Consider the following 21,096-nt stretch of genomic DNA (forward strand, 5'->3'; position numbering starts at 1 on the left):
GGAGCTCTCTTTTCCAAGAACAAACTCCCTGTGCATCCTAGGCAGATGAGAAAATTCTTTTTCTTCCAAGCTTAGACCCTTGTCACTGTTGAGGAATGATCTCCTACTCCCGTGTCCCTCAGATTCCCATGTACTGATCACTCGGTTCCCTGGACACCAGATGATTGCTTTGCTAGGAGCTGTGCTCCAAGTGCCGAAGTCACTGACGGCCATGATTGGTTGGGCCAGTAATGATGTCCTGGGCTCCAGCAGAGCTTTGAGAACCCACGAGATCTCCCACTCACAGCTTTTCCTCTCCTTCCTTCCTCTATCTGACATCCACCCTGCAGTGACCTAGGTCATTACACTGCCCTTGTGCTTCACTTTCCCTCATTAGGACTGAAGAGCTAGCTGCCCCTTCACTGAGGTTCGATTACTGTCTTGCTCTTTACCAGCTATATGCCTTCCTATCCACACCTCCACAGCCCCCACTGGCTGGGACTCTGCTAGGAAGCAGTTGATTGCTCAAGAGCCATGACTCCTTAATGACTCTGGTCCACAATGTAGACACAGTCATTCCCCTTGTTTACTTTGCTCCCTGAAGATAACTGCCTGAACCAGATTCAGATTGCCTTATCTACTGAGCCCATCTGCTTATCTTTTCTAGAGCCAGCCTGGCTGGCCAGGTTAGTCCCCCTACCTCCCGCTTTCCACCAGCTGATGCTACTAAAATGTAGATGATGATGACAGTAACTTAAGAGCTTAGTCTATCTCAGAAATTGTCTTACTACTTAAGTTTATCTAATAATGACTTCGACACTTGGAGAAACCGATGTTGGAAGAAGTTAAGTGACTCGCTCAGTGTCACCCAAATTGTAAACGGCACAGCTAGAATTTGAACTTAGATCTCTTTAATGCCAGGTATATTTCTGCTCCCAGTTTTAATGTCTGACAACACCAAGCAGTTGTCAGACTCCAACTAGATGTCCTATAATTCAACTCAATTCTGACACTATCACCTGGAGATAGCATCAGATCCCCTAGGTTAAGGGCTCAGTCCTACCAGAATAACCCTATCCTCGCTCCCCAGCACATACACACACAACTTTGGATGCCATCTCAAGTACAGGATGTCACTTGTGCTTCTGACCAACTGGCTATGGATTGGACGTTCCAACAACCACCCTCTTTAGATTTCATTAATTTACTAGAGTGGCTCACAGCACTCAGAGGAGCATTTTATTGTCCAAATTATGTAACTCAGGAATAGCTATGTGGCATAGGGCAAGGATCTCCCATGCCCCCTCTGAGTGTGCCATTCTCCTCAAATCTATACCTGTTCACCAACCAGGAAGCTTTCTGAACCCAGTCTTTTTGATGGAGGCTTCAATGCTTAAGCTTGTTTGATTAAATCATTGGCTATTGGTGATTGAACTCAATCTCCAACCCCTTTCTCCTTTCCTTAGGTCAGGAATGAAATTACAACCTTCTAACTAAATGGTCAGTTCTCCTGCTAACCAGTACCCATCCTTAAATGAGATCTGAAAGTCACCTCATTAACGTAACAAAAGACACCTATATCTATCTCATCACTTAGGAAATTCCAAGTTTTTTGGAGTTCTTTGGAAGGACTAGGGTGGAGGTCGGGGTACGGAGGCTAAGACAAAATGTATGTTTCTTATTATAAATCACAATATCACACTCTTGACCACAGGCCCAGGATTCTTGACACTCACTTTGCCTCTTCATTGTTCCCATGCACAGTGTGCTGTGTGGAGCGCCCTCTGGGCTGTGCAGGATCTCAGCTATGGTGTCCAATAGGCCTTGGACACCATTCTTTGAAAACTGATTGTTGTGTCTGCTTGTCCTATGCTTCCATTGTCAACTGGCTTCACTGCCAGTAGACATAGCTTGTTGGAAATGATCAAACTTATCACCAGAGTGCCTTCATCCATCAACTGAGGCAGGTGAAGATTCTGGATCTAGGAAGCCCCATAGCTTAGGCTTCTGGCCCAAGCCTTTAATTTTTTTTTTTTTTAACTGAAGCTCAGAGAAGTGAAGTAATTTGTTCCATGTCACTCATCTAGTTAATGGCAGGAGGAAGACTGAGCTTTCACAGCTCCCAGGCCACACTGAGTAGGCTGGAAACAAGGAAAGCCACATTCGAGAGCAGAACTTTTGATGGCAGGCTAGATTTCTTGAACCCATGACTTCTGCCTCTGTGTTTTGACCTCTGACATGGAGCAGCAGAGACCTAACAAAATGGATGACAAGTGTTGCTGATAAGGAGTAAATTGTCCTGGAGAACTACCAGGACAATTTTTGGCAAGGACCAGGACTTTGTGAGTCCATTACCAACCAGTCTGGAAGCCAAAAGGATGTCCATAATTGTAATCTCATATTGTGATCTAATTTACCCCACAAGATGAGCAAGTTCACGATAAGAACAGTGAGTTTAATTGAGCATTTACTACACACTAGAGCCTGTTCTAAGTAAGTACTTCATATGTATTAACTTATTCAGTCCACACAACGATCCAATGAAGTAAATGCTTTATCATCCTCATTTTATAGATAAGGAAAATGAGCCAGAAAGGTCAAGTACTTTGCCCAAGATCATATAGCTAAGAAGAGGCACAGGATCTGGATGAAGCTGTCCATTTCTAGTGTCCACACTCCTAACCCCTGCACCAGACTGACTTTCGTGGGGAATGGGGAATGAACGTTTTTGAAGACTCCTAGAAAAGCACAGCGATGTGAAATGTTTTGTACAGGAGGAAGAGCAAGGACCAGTTATCACAGATATCCAGGTTCCTAGGTCCAAGGCTTACCTATCCACTGACAGAGAACCATGAAGGACCTCGATAGCCTGCCATTAGCTTTTCAGAGCTTTTCACTTTGCTCTAGGAGACTGTTACCCAGCCCTATTTGGTTCCTGGGCCACTCTCAGACTCTTTATAGTCATTTCAATAACTGAGTTAAGGTTCAAAGCAGATAAAAATGCACAGAAACATAGAAAATGAACCAAATAAAACTACCAATAAAATAAAAGTCTGGCGTCTTTCAAATCTTGTTGTGTGACTCTTTGCTTGGGAAGAAATTCTCAAAAGTAAACAAAAGGAGTGAAAAACAGGATGTTAAAAAACACTTTCATTATGTTCTTAGAAGTTTACTGCCAGAATAAGACTATTTCTGCCAACAATAACAAGCCTTGTTCGTTTAACCTACATGATTTAAGGTTTGCTGGGATTTTGTGGGATTTGGGGGGTGAAATAATTAGTTTCCACTAAGTTCATTTTCAAAAAGCATGTCCCAGAAATGACACGTACAGGGAAGGAGCCCCTGAGTGGAAACAATCGCCCTGCAGCCCCACAGGCATGGTGCACCTCAAAGCTCGGGCCAGGAGACTGGCACCTACCACAGGGTCTCTTCAGTGTACCCACAGTGTTGGGGGGCTCCTTCTGAAGGTCTCTGTTCTGTGGGCTGAGGATGCAGAATGACACAAGATCATGAAGACGTGGAAGGACTTTGTTCCTTTTTGTCTTCCAAGAAGTACTTCGTAGGGATAGGTGGAAGATTCAAGGGGAAAAGAAAAATTATTTTGTACCATCTAGTAGGAAGGTTTTTCAAGTACTTAAGCACCACTCTACCAAACGTTAAAAACGTTACAAAGGGGTTTCATTATTATTACTGAGTGGTGGAATATTTTTGATTTCTTGAAACATTGATTTTTTTTTTTTTTTTTGTCTTCCAGATTTCTTGTTTCTCCTTGCCCTATCTCCCCATTTGAACAGATAAGTCATTCTTTGCTCATACCTAAGGAATGGGACTTCAGAGCAGAAAGCACAGTATTTTGGAGTTTTGAAAGCCTGGACCAGAGGTTCCCAAAGTGCAGTCCTCAGACCAGCAGCATCAGCAGCATCTAGGTCCTTGTTAGAAAGACAAATTCTTGGGCCCCGCCCCAGATATACTGAATCAGCAATTCTGAGGATGAGACCCAGTGGTTTGTGTCTTAACAAGCTCTCCAGGTGATTCAGATGCAGGTAACATTTGAAAACCAGTGCTCTAGGCGCCTTAGTGGACTGGAGAAGACTTATAGGCAACAGATTTTGGAGAAAACATCAGACATAGAAGCAAAGTTTCTTACCCAGAGTGGGAGAGTATTCCCCAAGCTGAGGAATGAGGGAGATAGAAGGGAAGTGATGAGAGAGAAGTGGTGGGGCCAGGAGGAGAGGACTGGATTTGAGTGCCAGTCTGCATCTAAGTAAACCATATACTTTGCCTATGCCAAAGGGCTATACTAGTTACCTTCTGGCAGGTGTCTGGTGAGGACTTAACTTGACAGCAGCCACACTCTCTCCATTGCCTGACAGGCAAGAGAAATTGTTGGGTCTCTGTGCTCTCTATTCCACATGAACCATCCCTCCTTGCAGCATTCTGGAAAGCTCACAAGACTTTGAGAAGGAAGGAGAGGCCCTGGACCTCTAGTGGCATGGAGGCTAGGGGAGGGAAAGTAAGCCTTGCACTTGATCTTGGGTAGGGCTGAATAGGCCCATCACAAGATTATCCCTGAAATAGGGCAAGGATAACAGCCCAGTTATAATCACTACTTACTTGTATCGGAATTTGATTATCATTGAGATTCCATTCCTACCTCTTCCTGGGTGCCTTTGTGAGTTTCAGAGGCTGGAAAGCTTAAAATTATATCTCCCAGTCTCCCTTACAGTTGTGAATGTGCAAGTCACTGATTGTGAGTTTCAGAAGGTGGAGTCATTGGCCATCTTTTTTTTTTTTTTTCCTCTGGCAGCTTGATCAAGTTTCATGTTGTTGGCAACAGCGGTTTCTGAACTCAACTTCTATACTTCTCGAGTACAGCACCTGCAGTGTGTTCATGAGCTCAATAGTTTCCATGTGTTTATGAGCTCCCTGATCCCCACCCTCATAATTTGGGCATAGGTTGTAGCTCCTGGTGGGACAGGGGTCAGTTGTATGGTTTTGAGGTAGTAATTCCAGAAGTCCCCAGCCTGGATGCCTATTCCTTCAGTACTTTCAACTATTTCATAAGCACTGACTCCCCTGTATTAATTTATTTTGTGTTTAAAACCTAGTCTGGTTCATATTTCTTACACTAAGGATACACTAGTTCTCCAAAAAACTCTGCCTTTAAATTTAACTGGGGAGTCAGGACAGTTGTACAGAAATGGTTATGATTCCAGAAAACCATGCCATGTGCCGAAGAAGCAGTGTGGACAATGCATATTGCAGAGACTCAGGTGAGAGCACTCGCCATCCCATCTTTAGTTAGGCTTTGGAGCAAAGTGGGACCTGAAGGAAACATCTTCAAAGACCGAGCAATGTGCTTTCTGGCTGATTTTCCTATTTCAGTTGAGCTTGGCCTTTGCCTTGTCCTCTGCTTCCTCATTTCCTTCTCTACACTTTCTCTTGTGTAACTCTGCTCACAGAAAGCTCTTTTTCTCCTAAATATCAAGGCCCTTTTCTCCTTCCATCTTTTCATATACATGACTCTTGTTTCAGAGAATGCATGTGTTTGTAAATTTCAAAGAAGTTTATAGATTGTGGAAGTGCGACAAAGTGGATATTATTTATTTCAGAGTGTAAGCCCTGGTTGACTGCCAAGCATTATCCCATGTGCATGAGGACTTAAGAATTGCTATTTGTTATTCGTTAGGAGAGCTTCAAAGGCCAGCTTCCAACGTCTGAAGGCTGCTCAAGAAACTGAATGTTGCTGCCCCTGCCTAATGAATATTTGAATAGCTTTGTCCACAAAGAACAGAAATTTGAAATGACTGCTTCCAAGCCTGGAGAGCCCACCTGGGCCTGACCCTCCCTATAAGAAGTACTTTCTACATGAAGACTCCGGCTTGGCAGGCATGACTTGCTTCCGTATTTTAGTGTACCCACATTTCTCCAAGCTGCACCAGCCATGGATACCTCCCAAGCTCTCTTTTCTAGTTGAAGGCATCGTTCTCTCACAGGGCTCTCCACCAACTGTGCTTACTAAGTCGCTGCACGGAGGCCTCGGCTCCTACTCCAGTAGCTTCTGTCCCTGGTTTGCAGTCATCCAGTCTCCTTTCCATTCTGTTCCAAGGTGTCATTCCTGAAGCGAGAGAAGTATGGCCTGTATTAGTCAGGGTTTTCCAGAGAAACGGAACAAATAGAATGTGTATATATGGAGAAAAAGTTTTATTTTAAGGAATTGGCTCATGCCACTGTAGAGGCTTGGCAAGTCCAAAATCTGATAGGGAAGGCCAGCGGCTAGAGACTCAGGAGACAGTTGCAGTTTGAGCCCACAGATTCTTCTGGCAAACCAGGAAGAGCCGACATTGCAGATGAAGTCCAAAGGCCTCTGCCGGCAGAATTCCTCTTGCTGCAGGAAGGTCAGCCCTTCATTCTATTCAGGCCTTCAACTGATAGGATAGGCTCACTTTCATTTTGAAGGGCAATCTGCTTTATTTGAAATTCACTGATTTAATGTGACTCTCATCCAAAAACACCCTCGGGGAAACATCCAGAATAATATTTAACCAAATATCTTGGCATGTGGCCCAGCCAAGTTGACATATAAAAGTAACCATCACAGACCGTTGTTACTAAGTGACAAAGGAGAACTGTCTCAAGTTCTTGTACTGGTGCTGAACCTTACCACTTGTGCAGTCACTTATAGTTCCCTCCAGCTCCCCTGCTCCCCTCCCCCCAACCTGGTATAGTTTCCCTTAGAGGTTAGGGATGGAAGAGTGGTGAGATGGAAGAGGGGTGCTAGAATAGAAGTTATTTAGAGAAATATTGGGCTCAAAAGCTGTGATTCTCACAAATTCCCAGACTATATGTCCAGACCGAGCCAGAGAACTCTCTTTGCCCTCAGAGTTCCTTCCACAGCAACCTTCCACCCTCAGGTCAGGTGAAGACATTTTTCCAGCCTTCACCAACATCTTGGCCCTGGAGCCCAAGTTTGGCCAACCACTGTCTCTCCAAGGAGCTGAATCTCTAGCTGGTCAGCCCCGCCAGCTCCTAGCACATGTCCAAAACTTCTAGAATTCATGTGTATGGCTGACTTGAGCCATGGTCACATTATTCGTGTCTATTGTTGATTGCAAACAAGGGCAAGCTGTAACCAGGCCTTCACCATTTCTACTGACCATAACAAGACTGTAAAAAGCCCCAAAGAGAAGCTGTGTGTGCAGTAAGGGTAGACAGGATAAGAGACTAGACTCTTCTCCTTCAGTGATGGAAGGTGGTTTGTCTCCACTGGAACAAATTCAGGTACATACCCTCCTCAATGTTCCCTGTGCATTTTGTGACTTTTTTTAAAATAACAGTTTTATTGAGATATAATTCACATTCCATACAATTCACCCATTTAAAATGTACAACCCAATGGTTTTTAGTATATTTACAGAGTTGTGTAACCACCACCACAAACAATTTTATAACATTTTATTACCCCCCAAAGAAACTCCATACTCATAAACGGCCACTCCGATTCCTCCCTCCCTGCTGCCCCTGAACTCCCTAGGCCCTAGGCAACCACTAATCTATTTTCTGTCTCTATGCACTTACCTATTCGGGACATTTCATATAAATGGTATTATACAGTATACAGTTCTGACTGATTTTTATAAATGTAAAATAAATTTAGGTCTTGTCATGATAACAATATAACCAGACCAAGCATTCACTTCCCAGAGATACCGGTCACATTATTAGCTTAGTGAAATAGGCAAAAAAGCATCTAAGCAGTAAGAAAGTCAAAAATCCTGGACTTCTGGCAGCTCTAAGCAGATAGAACCCCTAGATTCCATATAAATTTGACTAACAATCAAAAGAGGTCCCAACAGGCATTTTCTGGACAAGGCACTTGAAGTAACCCAGCACATGAAGTAACCCAGTGAATTGTTCTCTCCAGCAGGCCAGGTAGGAAATTTCCTATAAGATGAGTTTCTTGGGAAATTAACTCACCTACCCTTTGTAATTCTCTTCCCAAGGGTAAGTATGAAACAGGCATTTTATTTTATTTCTAAGTCTCGATTGAATAAGAAAAGGGTGCAGAGGGTATAAAATCAAATGTGCACTTTGAGGGAATCACAGCCTCACAGCCTGACCCCAGCACCAAAGATCCAGATCTCACCGTCCTGCAATGTTGTACATTTGGCAAGTTATAAGAAAGAAAGTGCTGAGAATTAAAGTCAGTCCTTTGGAATGGTGAGACAAGCTACTTATTTAAAGCAAAGAAAAACCTAATTAGCTCTCACATAGCCTCTCTCTGGGCACTGGGGCATGGTTTTGTTTTCTCAGAGTCTGAGAATTATAAAATGTTGCTTAAAAAGACACATACACAAGAGTTTAAGGATCCTTTGGCCAGAACATGAGGTAAATCAAGGACCTGCATTTGTGACAAAGCTCGCTGTCGACTTTACAGTGAACAGGTTGCAGAATGCTGATCCACTGGAAGGAGGTACTGCCCAGATGAGCAAACCTGAGCTTGAAGAGAAAAAGTGACTGAGCTCACATAACAGCAGTGACTGAAGTGAGAGAGAAAGAGAGGCAGGTGGAGACTGTCCTGGCAGCAGCTCGTTCCAAGCACTGCTTGACAGTCAAATCTTCTCTCGGTAAAGTGCTCCATTGATGCCTAAATTCGTGTAGAAGTTTCAGTGACAGAGACCATGGCTACTCCCTTCTCTTTTCTACAAATTCATACAAAGCTCAGATTACTTCATAGGGCCTCGAAAAAATGCCAGGTTGCCTTCTTTGATAGCCCATGCTTGACCAAAGAAGAATGAAGAAAACAAATCACACAGGTTATCCAGTCAGCTAAGCTAGAAGGCTAACATGGATTCTAATAAAGGAAAAATTTGGAACATGCTCAAAACTTACACTGTTTTACAATCTTTTGTGATTTCTTATCTCCCCACTTGCATTTTAATATTGAAGATAGGGAATGTGTTTTGTTTTGTTTTTTTCTGTTGTCATTCACTGTGCCTGGCACACAGGGAACAAGTCATTCAATCATTTTAGGCTGGTAATTGATACAGGGAAGCCATCCACAGGCAGGCAACAAAGAGATAAGGGGAAAAGGCAAAATTTCAACAAATTTAAAAATCAGCTTGCAACTAATCCATAGTTAATTGTAGCACCTTGAAACCCATTCCAAGACCCAAAAGTATTTTAAAACTTAATCTCATGAAACACATTGTATATTTTAGTGAATCGAAGCAAACTTACAGTTTTATAAGGAATTTATATTCTTATAAACCATGTGTGTAATTCCTTGGAACAGTCTAGAAAATTTTCTTTTTCTTGGATGGGTGCAAAAGTGTTAAATGAAGTTAAAAGACCAAGAAATAAAATACAAAAGTCCTCTGTTGAAGAAGAGTTTTCTCATTCTGGGAAGAAAAAAACAACATCAAATCTTCATGCTGCTTTCTGAAGTGCTTCAGCAAAAGAAAATAATGCAGGTCTAAATTGGATTAAATTAGATGAGTACAAAATAGTGACTATGTTCAGATGTTGGAGATTATGGTACGTTGAAGAATTAGTATCTGCTCAGGAGAGTGAGGAGGCTTGTCAGTAATCAGTCCCTGAACTATGAAAGCAAAAAATAAAATAAAATAAATCCAAAATCAAAATTAGAAAGTAGAAACTGGGGGATGGAAATACTGACCTTATGAAATGTAATGTTTAAGTTGTCCCTACCCCCAATTGTAGCCACCCCTAATGGACTGGCCATTTCTCAGCCAGTGGTTCTCTTCTAGAACGCTCAAGAGAATGACCAGGAAGCTATTTAAAAAGTCAGAGGCCAGGGCCCAGCTTGAACCTATTGACTCTGAGACAAGTTGTCTGATACTAAGTATTTTTTTAAAGCTCAACAGGTGATTCTGTTGCAACTGTGGCCCAAACCTTGAAGAAACACTGAAGGAGACCATTGCTATGGGCTGATTGTGTTCCCCTAAAATCCATATATTGAAGCCCTACTCCCCAAGTGTGATGATATTTGGAGAAAAAACTTGGAACATGCTCAAAACTTTAGGAGGTAATTAAGTTTAGGTGAGATCATAAGGATGGTGTCCTTATGAGCAGATTAGAGAAGAGACACCAAGGCACTCTCTCTCCCCTTGTGAAGACATGGCCCAAAGAAGAGAAGGGGCCTATCATCAGGAAGAGAATTGGCTGACACCTTGATCTTGGACTCCCTAGCCTCCAGAACTGTGAGAAATAAATGTCTGTTGTTTAAGGCACCCAGGATTTGGTATTTTGTTATGGCAGCCTGAGCTAAGATGACCATAAAGTAGATGCATGAAGTTGACCCCCCTCTGCAATGTTGTGAAAGCTGCAGCCATTATAACTGATAGTTGGAGGTCATATTTTGTACACAGGTTCAAACCTATGTTACACTAGGCTCTGAGAGGCTCAGGTTATAGATACTGAGTAAAGTATATAAGTCTGTTGGATGGGAATGGATTGTGTAAAGATAAACTCTTTGTTGAAACTTTGTCCTAGACAGACAACCTATTTCTTTTATGCAATACTTAGCATTTTTTTCTCCTTATACTTCATTTGCATATATTCTTTCTTTGCCACTAGACCATGAGCTTCAAAAAGGCAATACCACGACTGATCCATTTCTGTAGACTTATGATTATTTTAACAAAAAATCCATATATTACATCTTTTCATCCATATCCTTCAGCACTAATTTCTTTAAGATAAAGATCCTTAAAACAAAACATAACCACAATAACATTATCAGACTCAAAAAGATTAACCATAATTTTAAGACCATCAACAATCTAGTTAGTATCCCAATTTTCCCATGGTATTATAAATAATATTTTTGTTTTGGTCTGTCTAAATCAGAATCCAAACAAAGCCCACATGTTGAGTTTGCATGGTTGGTCTGTCTCTCAAATCTTTTAATCTACACATTCCCTTTCTTTTTTTCTCTTCTTGTAACTTTTTTTGTTGTTGTTATTGAAAAAGCCAGATCATTTTCCTGCAGATATTTCTATGTTCTGGATTTTTCTGATTGTATTTCTGTGGTGTTATGTTAAGAACATAACATAACATGTTCTTTAATCCTGCAATCTGGTAGGTAGAACTATATATCTAGAGGGTTGATAAAATTTAGGTGCCCCCATTCTTTGGAGCTGGGACAAAATGCTTCTATCTGGTTACTATTGTTGTATAACAAATTATCCCCAAACTCAGCAACTTAAAACAATTTTTTAAATTTTGCTCATGATTTTATGGGTCAGGAATTTGGGAAGAGAAACAGGTCTTTGCTTCATGGTGTCTGGGGCCTTGGCTGGGGCTGAAACTCAAACTACACACACACACACACACACACACACACACACACACACTTGCACCAATACTAATATTACTACTAAAACATAGAATATAAATTCCTTTACAATTTGTAATGGGCTGTACTATGTCCCCCTAAATTAATATGTTGAAGTACCTCAGAATGTGACTGTATTTGGAGATAGGGTCATCGAAGAGTTAATTAAAGTTAAATGAGGTTACTAGAGTGGGCCTTAATCCTGTATGACTGGTGTCATTATAAGACTAGATTAGGACACAGACATGCACAGAGAGAAGACGATGTGAAGACACAGGGAGAAGACAGCCAACTACATGCCAAAGAAAGAGGCCTTGGAAGAAACCAACCCTGCCGACTCCTTGACCTCAGACTTCCAGCCTCCAGAACTGTGAGACAATAAGTTGCTGTTGTGTGAGCCACCCAGTCTGTGCTACTTTGTTTTCTGGAAGCCCTAGCAGACTAATACACAGTTCCTTTTTATCTTTAGGATATATCATAGTAGAGATATAGTCTGTTCTCTGTATTTTCAAGTTATCAGATAATTTTGTATAGTTAAGTCTCTAATTCAGTATTCAATTAGATTCATTGGTTTTATTTGCTTTCAAGTTCTAGGAATTTCTTTTTTTAACTCGTCTTTACTGAACTTTGTTTTATAATTATTTAAAACATATGCGTGGTTCCAAAGTCAAATCTACAGAATAAAGTACACTGAGAGAGGTCAAGTCTAACTTCTCTTTCTTGCCCCTTCACTCAATCTCCCCATCTCTTTATATGTAACCATTTTTACTAGTGTTTGGTTTATCTTTACATTAAAAAAAAAACAAAAACAAGGAAAGAAGGAACTCCCCCTCCTAAAAAAAAAAAACAAAACCCAAAAGCTGTTCCACACCTTGCTTTTTTCACTTAATAATATACTCCAGAGGTCCTTTTGATATGCAGAACTACTCCTCTTTCTTTTTTACAGCCGCACAGTACTCCATTGTGTGGTGTTGAGCTCACAGTCTCCTATAGGTGAACATTTGTATTCTTTGCAGTCTTTTGCTATTATATAAAGTGTGCTTGTAGCTTCTTTGCATGTCTCATTAAATCTGCCAGGGTCCTACCTCTGTCCCTGTCTAAAGTGGGCTATTTCTATAGTTTACCTTAATTGCTAAAATATTACATCTTACACTCATATCACTTTGCATAGGAAATCTGTAGCATAAATAACTCAAGCTCCTATTTTCAAAATAGCACACCCATTGGGCTTTTGAGGGAAAAAAAACGTAGCGATCTGTTTTTTTTGCGGGTGATTTCCTCCTCCCTTCCTCTACTCATCAGCAAGACTGAAGTCAAGGATTATACAAATGCTCTGGTTCAGCATTCTGTAGATCTAGAAAAGGAATCAGACCACATCCCTTTAGTCACCATCTCCCCATTGCTGATATGGAAAGCAACCTGCTCCATTCATTTACTTATGCAGAAAATATTTAATAAACATGTGCTATGTGCCAGACACTATGCTAGGTGCTAAAGACAAAGTAGTAAGACAATCTCCTGCAGTATCTACCCTCCTGGAGCTTGGACAGCGGTTCCTAGATTCTGTGACTAGCTCTAGCCATTTTGGCCCCATGCTAAACAGCACTTAGTTATCTTTTCCCAAGGAGCTTACAGCCTCAAGAATGTCATCATCTTCCCAAGGAGAACACCAGTTTGAGAGTTTCTCCTCATTTTATGGAAAGTGATGGGAAAAGGCATCTAGATTGTGGATCCAATAAAAGCAATTGCTATAATTCTAGTGGATAGTAGCCAGCCTTCCCTTTACATGCTGCTTCTAAATCGATTATGTCTCAGTCTTAATTTTGCATTTATTTTGCTCTGGGCTCCCAAGTTCTTTTTATAATAGCAAAAGTCACCGTTCACGGACTATTTACTATGTTCCAGGCACGACACTAAGTCCTTTCCACTTAAATCATGCAATCCTCTCAATTAAAGGGTAGGTACATATTATTAGTACAGAGGAGGGCACGGAGGCTTAGGGAGGTTAAGTAACATGCCCAAGGTCACACATCTAATGAGGGTAGACACAATTAGAGAAGTCACACCAGGGAAAGCAAATAAGTCTCTGGTATGATTAATAGGCTATAGCAAGAATCCTAATGATAATGGCTAACTTTTACTGAGATTTACTATTGTACCAAGTGCTAAGTGCAATATATGTATTTATTGGGGTGAAAAAGTTTCCCTCACCCCTGACGTTTTCTTCCACATGGAGGAAGCTTTCTAGCATAAGATTTCTGACCTTGACTTACTTCTGCCCAGGAGCAGGGAGGAACAAGAGGCTGGGAGCGGGAGGAGGAATATGGGTATGAACCCATACGCTTAGCTCAGACCCTTCTTGGCAGCTGGCCTCCTCCTGGGCATGCTGTCAGACCTGTTCTCCCCATGCTGCATGGTTTCCAGGGGCAGTTCCCAACTGGAAAACCTGCTTCAGTCTGCAAGTGTACCCTGTCTAATTTTGGAGTTCACTTACCCACAAATATAAGCCACTAACTCCAATATAAAATTTATCAGTAATAAAGTTGATATTTTGATTGCATTTGTTTGATTTCTTCTTGCCCATTCCTTAATACTCGGAACTCTGTAAGGGATGAGGGGTGCCCCTTATTATAGCCTCTTAAATCCCAAAACTATTAACTCGTTGAACCCTAACAAGAATTCCATTAGATAAGTACTCTTCTCCCAGATGAGAAAACTGGGCAGTCTCCATTTAGCCTCTTCATTGAAGAAGAATAAACATTTCCTCTTGGTTCAGGGCCAGAAGAATTTAAAGCAATGTGAGTGTTTGCGAACTGTTAAAGCTATACAAAGAGAAGGCCTTAAGGGTGGTCTTTCTGGCTTTGACACTCACTGGTGGCAGAACCCTGATCAAGTACCTTCCGACTTCCAGTTCCTTTCTCAGTACAGCGAGGCGTCTAACTGGCTGCTCTTTGCAGCTCTTTTCTGCTCTAACGTTCTGTGACTGTGAGTCAGTGATGACTAGCCATTGACTGTTTCCCTGGCTTCCTCTGCGTCATTGAGGAATTTTGGATGCTGACTTTTCACTTGATTAAGTTAGGTCCAGTCCCTGGGGGACACAAGGTGCTTGAAACTCCTTCTTGTTTAATGGGCTCTGCCTTTTGAGGTTTGTGGCTCTGTTGCCTTCGGTTGCCACAGCAACATAATACACCCACACTTCCCTTTCAAAGAGTGATAACTGCTGATCTGCTGTCAGACTCTTGTTGCAGGCCCAGCCACTCTGAGGCTTTTCCTTATTTCCTTATAAGAGCCAGCCGACAGGGAAAGAAGCCCCCAGTCATTCCTAGGGAGTTGTGGGGCTTAAGAGAAATTATGTAGATGCTTTCCCAGAAAAAGTGCACATCTCCATCAGCTCGGCATTAGGGAGAAAAATCTCGAGAGATCCAGGCTCAATATTAACAGCCTGATACAGAACAGTGAGTTTGGCCATTGCAAAGCCGGTCCTTTGATTGATATCATGAAATCTAGTTTAGTCACCAGGTAATGGGATTGATGGGGACCTCATAGTAGGCCTTCACTACAAGAAGTTTCATCTGATTCTGAAACTTGGTGGTTTAACACCAGAACAAAGCAAAATAGCAAAGAACAGGAAGCGGAAGAAACAGTTTGCCTAGTGGAAACTCCCTTTTGTTCACCTGCATTCCTCCAAAACAGCGGTCAAATGAGCCCAGATATTTACCCTTCTGCGGAGTAACCCCAGGTGGTGCATCCCCCAGAAAGACGTTGTCAATGAATTTGATGCTCCAGTTCTCGGAAGAGCATACTAAAGGCACCATTCGGGAAAGGAAACTCAGGTTGTGTCTCCCTGCTTCTATAACCAGACAGCTCACTCTCGTTTTGCATTTTCTGAAAAAGAAACTGCAGTGGGGCCAGGAAATAAGGACAGAGCAGAGCCGTGTTTGTTTTGAACCAGTACAAGGGACATCTTCACATACAAGTTCTGGGACAGTTCCTCTGTAGGGAGAAATAGAGATGTGTGTTGGCTTTGGCCAAGAAGGACAAGAGGAATAAGACAAACATAGGTTGAAAGTGCAAAAGGGTGGGCATGTTAGTGTATACCCGAGGGAAGAAGGCCAGCAGCCAAGATAAGAAAGACTCCTCTGTCTTTCTGACCCTTGCTTTCATGCGGCCTGCCCCCACCCACAACCGGCAGACACTTCCTTACTTAGGTGGGGGAAGGTGGCTGTGGCTCTTCATGGCATTGTTCCCAGAATGAAAAATGTGGGTGTTGGCAACTGTATCAAAGGCCTTGGATTGTTAAGAAACCTTTACACCTCTGATCTTCAGACCACAGAGCCCAAGGGCCTTTCAAGGCCTCTGGAAACTCTAGAACAATAGACTTGGCCTCCTGCCTATCTATTTGCATTGCTTTCTGTAAAATGTAAATACCGCCGCCCCACCCCCCCCCAACCCCAGCCATGCTCCAGGCCAATCACCATCCTACTAATCTCCTTCAAACAGATTCTCACAAGTTAAAATCAGTGCTAAGGCCAGCACCAGTTAGAGACCAGAGCTGAGATTAGGACACTACTCTTGGGAGACTGAGACTAGCATTAGGTGAGTGAGGTACCCACAGTAGCACAAAATTTAAGAGAGTGCCAAAAAACCTAGTAAATAAGATAAATAATATTTTAATGCAATCTTAAATTTTTTTGATATTTTGTTCATTGTGGGTTATTTTGCATTAATTTTGATTTGAAAAATGATTATATCAAAATGTTGTTTATATTGATTACTGATTATTTGGTATCCTCTTAAAGCTTGCACCCAAGGTGAGTGCCTCACTTGCTTTACCCTAGTCCCGACCCTGCTGAGAAATGGTATTGTTCACAAACATTCAGAAATAGGAGACATGGAAAAGGCCCAGGATGATTAATCAGGAGGTGAGGGTCCCCCAGAAGGTGGGGAAAGTACGGCCCAGATAGCCCGGGCCATGTGTCTTAAGGACTAGATATTGAAATTTGGGCGATGTGAGAAAAGTCAGCCTTGTCACGGGCTCCAGATACCTAACAATTCTGCCAGGGAAGGCAACTGTAAGGCCACCTCCGAGAGCCCTAGTCCCGCCCATCTGAAATCTTATACAGGAAAGTGGGGACAAGCGTCAGCAATAAGCAGTTGCCTACTGGGCATCCTCTTAGAAGGACTGGAAAGGCTCCTTTTTCCTAAGGGTCATAGCTGGGCAGGTCATCAGTGGAGGAGCAATCTTTTAGCTCTTGAGGTCATTTTGATTTTAAAGAACCTTCCATTAAAATGCAATAATCTCTGCAGGAAACTGTTATCTTCAGAGATCCTAGCAGAGACCTACTTATTCATTTATTCATTCATTCAGCAAACATTTACTGAGCACCATATACCGGACAGGAGTAGGATCAACCCTGCCTAGTCTAATGGGAATGACAGAAAGAAATGTCAGTTTAGTACTAAGGTCAGGAGAGAGGCCAGGGTAGGATGGCGGAAGGGCCCCTCATTCAATTCAGATTTCCTTCCAAATGGGACTGCAACCGAGGAGGAGCAGGACTCAAGGTGGGCTCCTGCCTGGGATTACTAGAAAGAGGTGAAGAAAGGGATGAAGTGAGCTCTCAAAACTATTCGGATTTGCCTGGGCCAATGCAGGACTAAAGGAGGAATCCAGCAATCGGCTTTGATTCAAGGAGGTCTTGCTGCATACCCCAGAGGTGCTGTTTTCACGAAATATAATGTAGGGCTCCGTGGCACTGGATGGCGTTGAGAGGGTTCCGTTCCGGCACAGTTAAGACTGTATGTGAGAGTGGTGTGAGTTTGCCCTGAAGGTCTGTGGCTGTGCATCTTGCACATAGAATCCTGACTCTGGTGAGGTAGGGTGAGAAGAGGAGCCCAGATGGCCCCCACCTCGTGGATGTCTGCCCAGGGATGGCCTGAGACTGTGGGAGTCTGTTTGGCTTTGTGGCTCTGGCCCAGCTCCTCCAGTGAGAAAGGGGCTGTGACCCCCGGGAGGCAGCCTCCCTGGGGGAACAAAGCCACTTACGCTGTCTTTGATGTGTTTCCCTGGGGAGGTGACCTGGGAGCTAATCATTGATGAGGCAGCCTGGGAAATGACAAGAAAGGGGAAGACAGGAATGTTTCTGGATCCTGAGACCTCTCTCCCTCTTTTTAAACAATTAACACAAATATTTATACAGCACTTTTAAACACATCATATTTCTTTTTCATGACAACTCTGTTACAAGAGGTTCTATTATTACCATTTTCCAGCTGAGGAAATTGAGTTCTGAGAGGTGACATAAACTTCCAGATATCACAGTCAGTAAATGGAAAAGTTAGGACCTTGAACAGGACATCCGTGCCTCTTTCCCTGTGCCACTTAGGCCCTGTGACCACAAAGGATTCTGTGTCTCGGGCCAGCCACTGAAGTCACCTTTTCCTCCTCCTCCTCCTTCTCACTGCTCTTCATGTACAGCCCTTAGCAAATATTTCTACCTAAGGTTGTATCTCAAATCTGCTCATTTTCCTCTGTTTCTCTCATCATCCCAGTCCAAGTCTTCCTCATTGCTCACTTTCTTACTGATCTCTCTGCTGCCATGCTTGTATTTCTTGGATTTTTTTCTTCTTACCAGGTATGTCATTGGACAAGTTTCTTAACTTCTCAGGGCCTGAGTGTTATTTCTGTAGAATGGAAATGAGAATAGCAGCACCCTAAAGAATTGTGCAAAGGGTTAGGCCCAATGCTGTGTTCAGAGCATTTCCCAGAGTAATGCCATCCAAGAGAAATATAAATGTGAGACTTGCGTGTAACTTAAACTAGTCACTATATTAAAAGAGATAAAAAGAAAGTGAAATTAATTTTAGTAATATAATCTATTCAACATGATTTATACAAATAGTATCCATTTAACGTATAAGCAATATTTTAAAAGTATTAATGAGATATTTCATATTCTTTTTTTCCATACTAAGTCTTAGAAGTCCAGTGTGTATTTTACACTTATTACATATCTCAGTTTGGACTAGTACATTTCAGGCGTCCAATAACCCCATGTGGCCAGCGGCTGCTGCTCACAGCTAGTGCCTGGTGCAGAATGCTCACTATTATAGTGGTGGTGGCTGATCTACAGCCGTGGGCCCCAGGCAGGTGGTTCCTCTTGAGCTCATTACACGTTTCTACCCTCATGCTTTCCTCTGCTTTTCCCTGCCCACCGTCTTCACCATAGGAAGTTATGGGGTTGACTCCAGGGAGGCAGAATCTCTGGCTTATGTTTCCCACCAGCAGCCTGCTTTAATATGAAGCTCGTCAAGCCTTAGTTTTCCTGTTTGCTAATGGGGAGGACTTACGCTTAGCTAACCTCATTCTATGGAATCAATCTTCATATAATTAGCAGTCATTTGGGGCTCCCCAGAGGTGGGAGTACATATTTGGGGTAAAGAAGGTTCGGGAATACCCCTTTGAGTCAGGAGGACAGGCATTTCCACATCCCTGGCTCCCCTGCTGGGGAGGAAAGAGGCACCAGGAGCCACAGTGGAAGGTGGTAATTAGGAAGGAGTCTCTAGGACAGAGCAAAGTGCCTCTGAAGAGCTTATGAAGTCCTTCCGGTTTTTTTTTCATTTCAAAGGGTTTGGCTAGGATCATCTGGAGCCTGGAAGGAGGGTGTGCCCTTCAGTGGGGGTTTCCTGCTCACCACCCCCCACCCCACCCAACCTCCATCCTTACTGCTACTTTTCCTGCCCAAATACGGAAGCAAAACACTCTATTCAAAGAGCTATATCTGGAGGGCCAAATGCTGGCAACACAAGGACCAATAACACAGCCTCCACCCTTCAGGAAATGTAATCCCATAGAAGAGATAAAACATTAACTAGATAATAAAATACAGAGCAGTAAAAAGTACAAAGAATAAAGCTATAGAAGAGGCAATGTTTTCTTTTAGTTGAGAGATATGTGAAAGATTCATGGAGATTCACTTTGAATGGTCATTCTGCTCCCAGAGGTAAAGATCAGAAAGGCTAGGTGTTTCCAGGGGTGAAATTCCAGGGAGAGGTGGACATTCTAGGGAAGACTGGATGCTAAGGTGAGAAAAAGTGTGGGAGAGCAGGACAAAGCCTAATTGCAATGGGCTTTTCCTGCCAAGTCTGTTGAGAATTTTCTAGCAGGACAATATAATGTAAATCATCTATTAGGGAGATTAATCTGGTCTGTAAGAATGGACTGGGAGAACAGAAGGAGGTGAAGTGGGGAAGATAAGGACAAACAGGAGGCTGGGGTACTTGTTCAAATGTAAGGAAAAGGCCTGAATTAGGGCAGTTGCTCTTGAAATGGAAAAGAAGGTGTGGAAGTGGGAAAGTGGGAAGAAAGAGCTCACAGAACTTGACAACAACTTAGGTGTGAGAGAAGAGGAAAGAATAGACAAAGATAGTATCAGGTTTTCAAGCACTTTGGAGAGGGTGGGTACTATTCAGAGAAGGCAATGAGGAAGTCAGGGGTGTGGCTACTCTGTTCTTGTCACTCTGGCCAGAGCGGGGAGGCTGGACCTCCCCTTCCTTCTGCCTCCCTTTAATTGCCACGGGAGTGGTCTCCCTTGACTACCTCATTTATTTTCCCCTCAGAATCTGTTTTTTAATCATTTAAGACACACTGTTTTCTACAGGATATTCTTGATGTTACAATAAGGAAATGAGAAAAGGGAGAAACCTTAAAGCAAAACCACAGAGACTAGGAAAAATGAAGAGATTGCAATGGTGTGTAGTATATCTCTGACAACATAATCTCAGCCCAAAGCTAATTTAGCACCCACAGGACACCTCTGATAATGGCATCCCTCCTTTTGGGGCAAAGTAGATACTTGTATTTAGTCCATAGATCCTGGCTTCTCATACTCTGAAATGCATAAGATACAATTTTTGTCTCCTTGTGAAAACTTCTCATCTATGTGCAAAGACTTTGGAGAGTGCATGTGTGTGTGTGTGTGTGTGTGTGTGTGTGTGTGTGTTTGCAAGCTTCCTACTTGGCATCTCTTCCTCCCTACTCCTTCTCAGGCCTCTTTCACTGCAGGAGCTAGCCAGTTCCTGGGCCTCTTGTTTAATCAGGCAGAAACTCTAATGTGGGCAGGGAAATGCCACCAGTGTAACTGGGAGGTTGCTGTCCACTAATAGAACAAAATATGCTGGAAACCAGATCTTGCTGAAGTCACCTTTTTTGGTGATCTGTTATCTCCAAGGACTAAGAGGGGGAAGCCCAAGTAAGAGAGGATGCTGTGACCCCTACAACACATGTTTCTGGACAGGGCTCACACAGGAAAACATCTAGAAATACCCTGAGATCGAGTGTGAGGGAACACAATGTGGAAATGTAGAGTGATTAGATTGGAGTGAGATAGTGAGTGATGGGGTGATGGGGTTGAGAACCATAAAAGGCTAAGATATTGCCTTCTCTGGTCTCATCATCTGCCACTTCATCAAAGAATTTAAATTACATGAGAAATGATCCAAATGAACAACACTGGAAGATTGGCTTAAACCATTATCTTTTATCTATATAATGAAACACACTTGCAGCTACTAAAAGGCAATAGTAGAAGTGGTTCTACTAATATGGAAAGATGTTCATGATATATTGTTGAGGATATGTAAGGTAGTATCTAGTTTTGTGTAACAGGCATATATATACTAAATATTGAAAGTGATTATGTCCTAGTTATATTATGGTGACTTTTCTTTCTTCTTTTTATTTTTATATTTTTTCTTTAATA

General features: G+C 42.5%; 1 protein-coding gene across 1 annotated transcript in view; it reads right to left on the minus strand.

Moving 5' to 3' along the window:
* Window positions 1-3,659: 3,659 nt before the first annotated feature.
* Window positions 3,660-21,096, minus strand: part of LOC111747016 (LHFPL tetraspan subfamily member 3 protein-like) — a 390,070-nt gene continuing 372,633 nt past the window's right edge. Inside the window, exon 3 of the mRNA XM_023537996.1 lies at window positions 3,660-6,097. Within this exon, the coding sequence (XP_023393764.1) occupies window positions 5,970-6,097 (128 nt within the window). The 3' untranslated portion in view covers window positions 3,660-5,969. The remainder of the gene's footprint in view (window positions 6,098-21,096) is intronic.

This window comes from Pteropus vampyrus, unplaced genomic scaffold, assembly GCF_000151845.1.
Source record: "Pteropus vampyrus isolate Shadow unplaced genomic scaffold, Pvam_2.0 Scaffold208, whole genome shotgun sequence".
Lineage (NCBI taxonomy): Eukaryota > Metazoa > Chordata > Mammalia > Chiroptera > Pteropodidae > Pteropus > Pteropus vampyrus.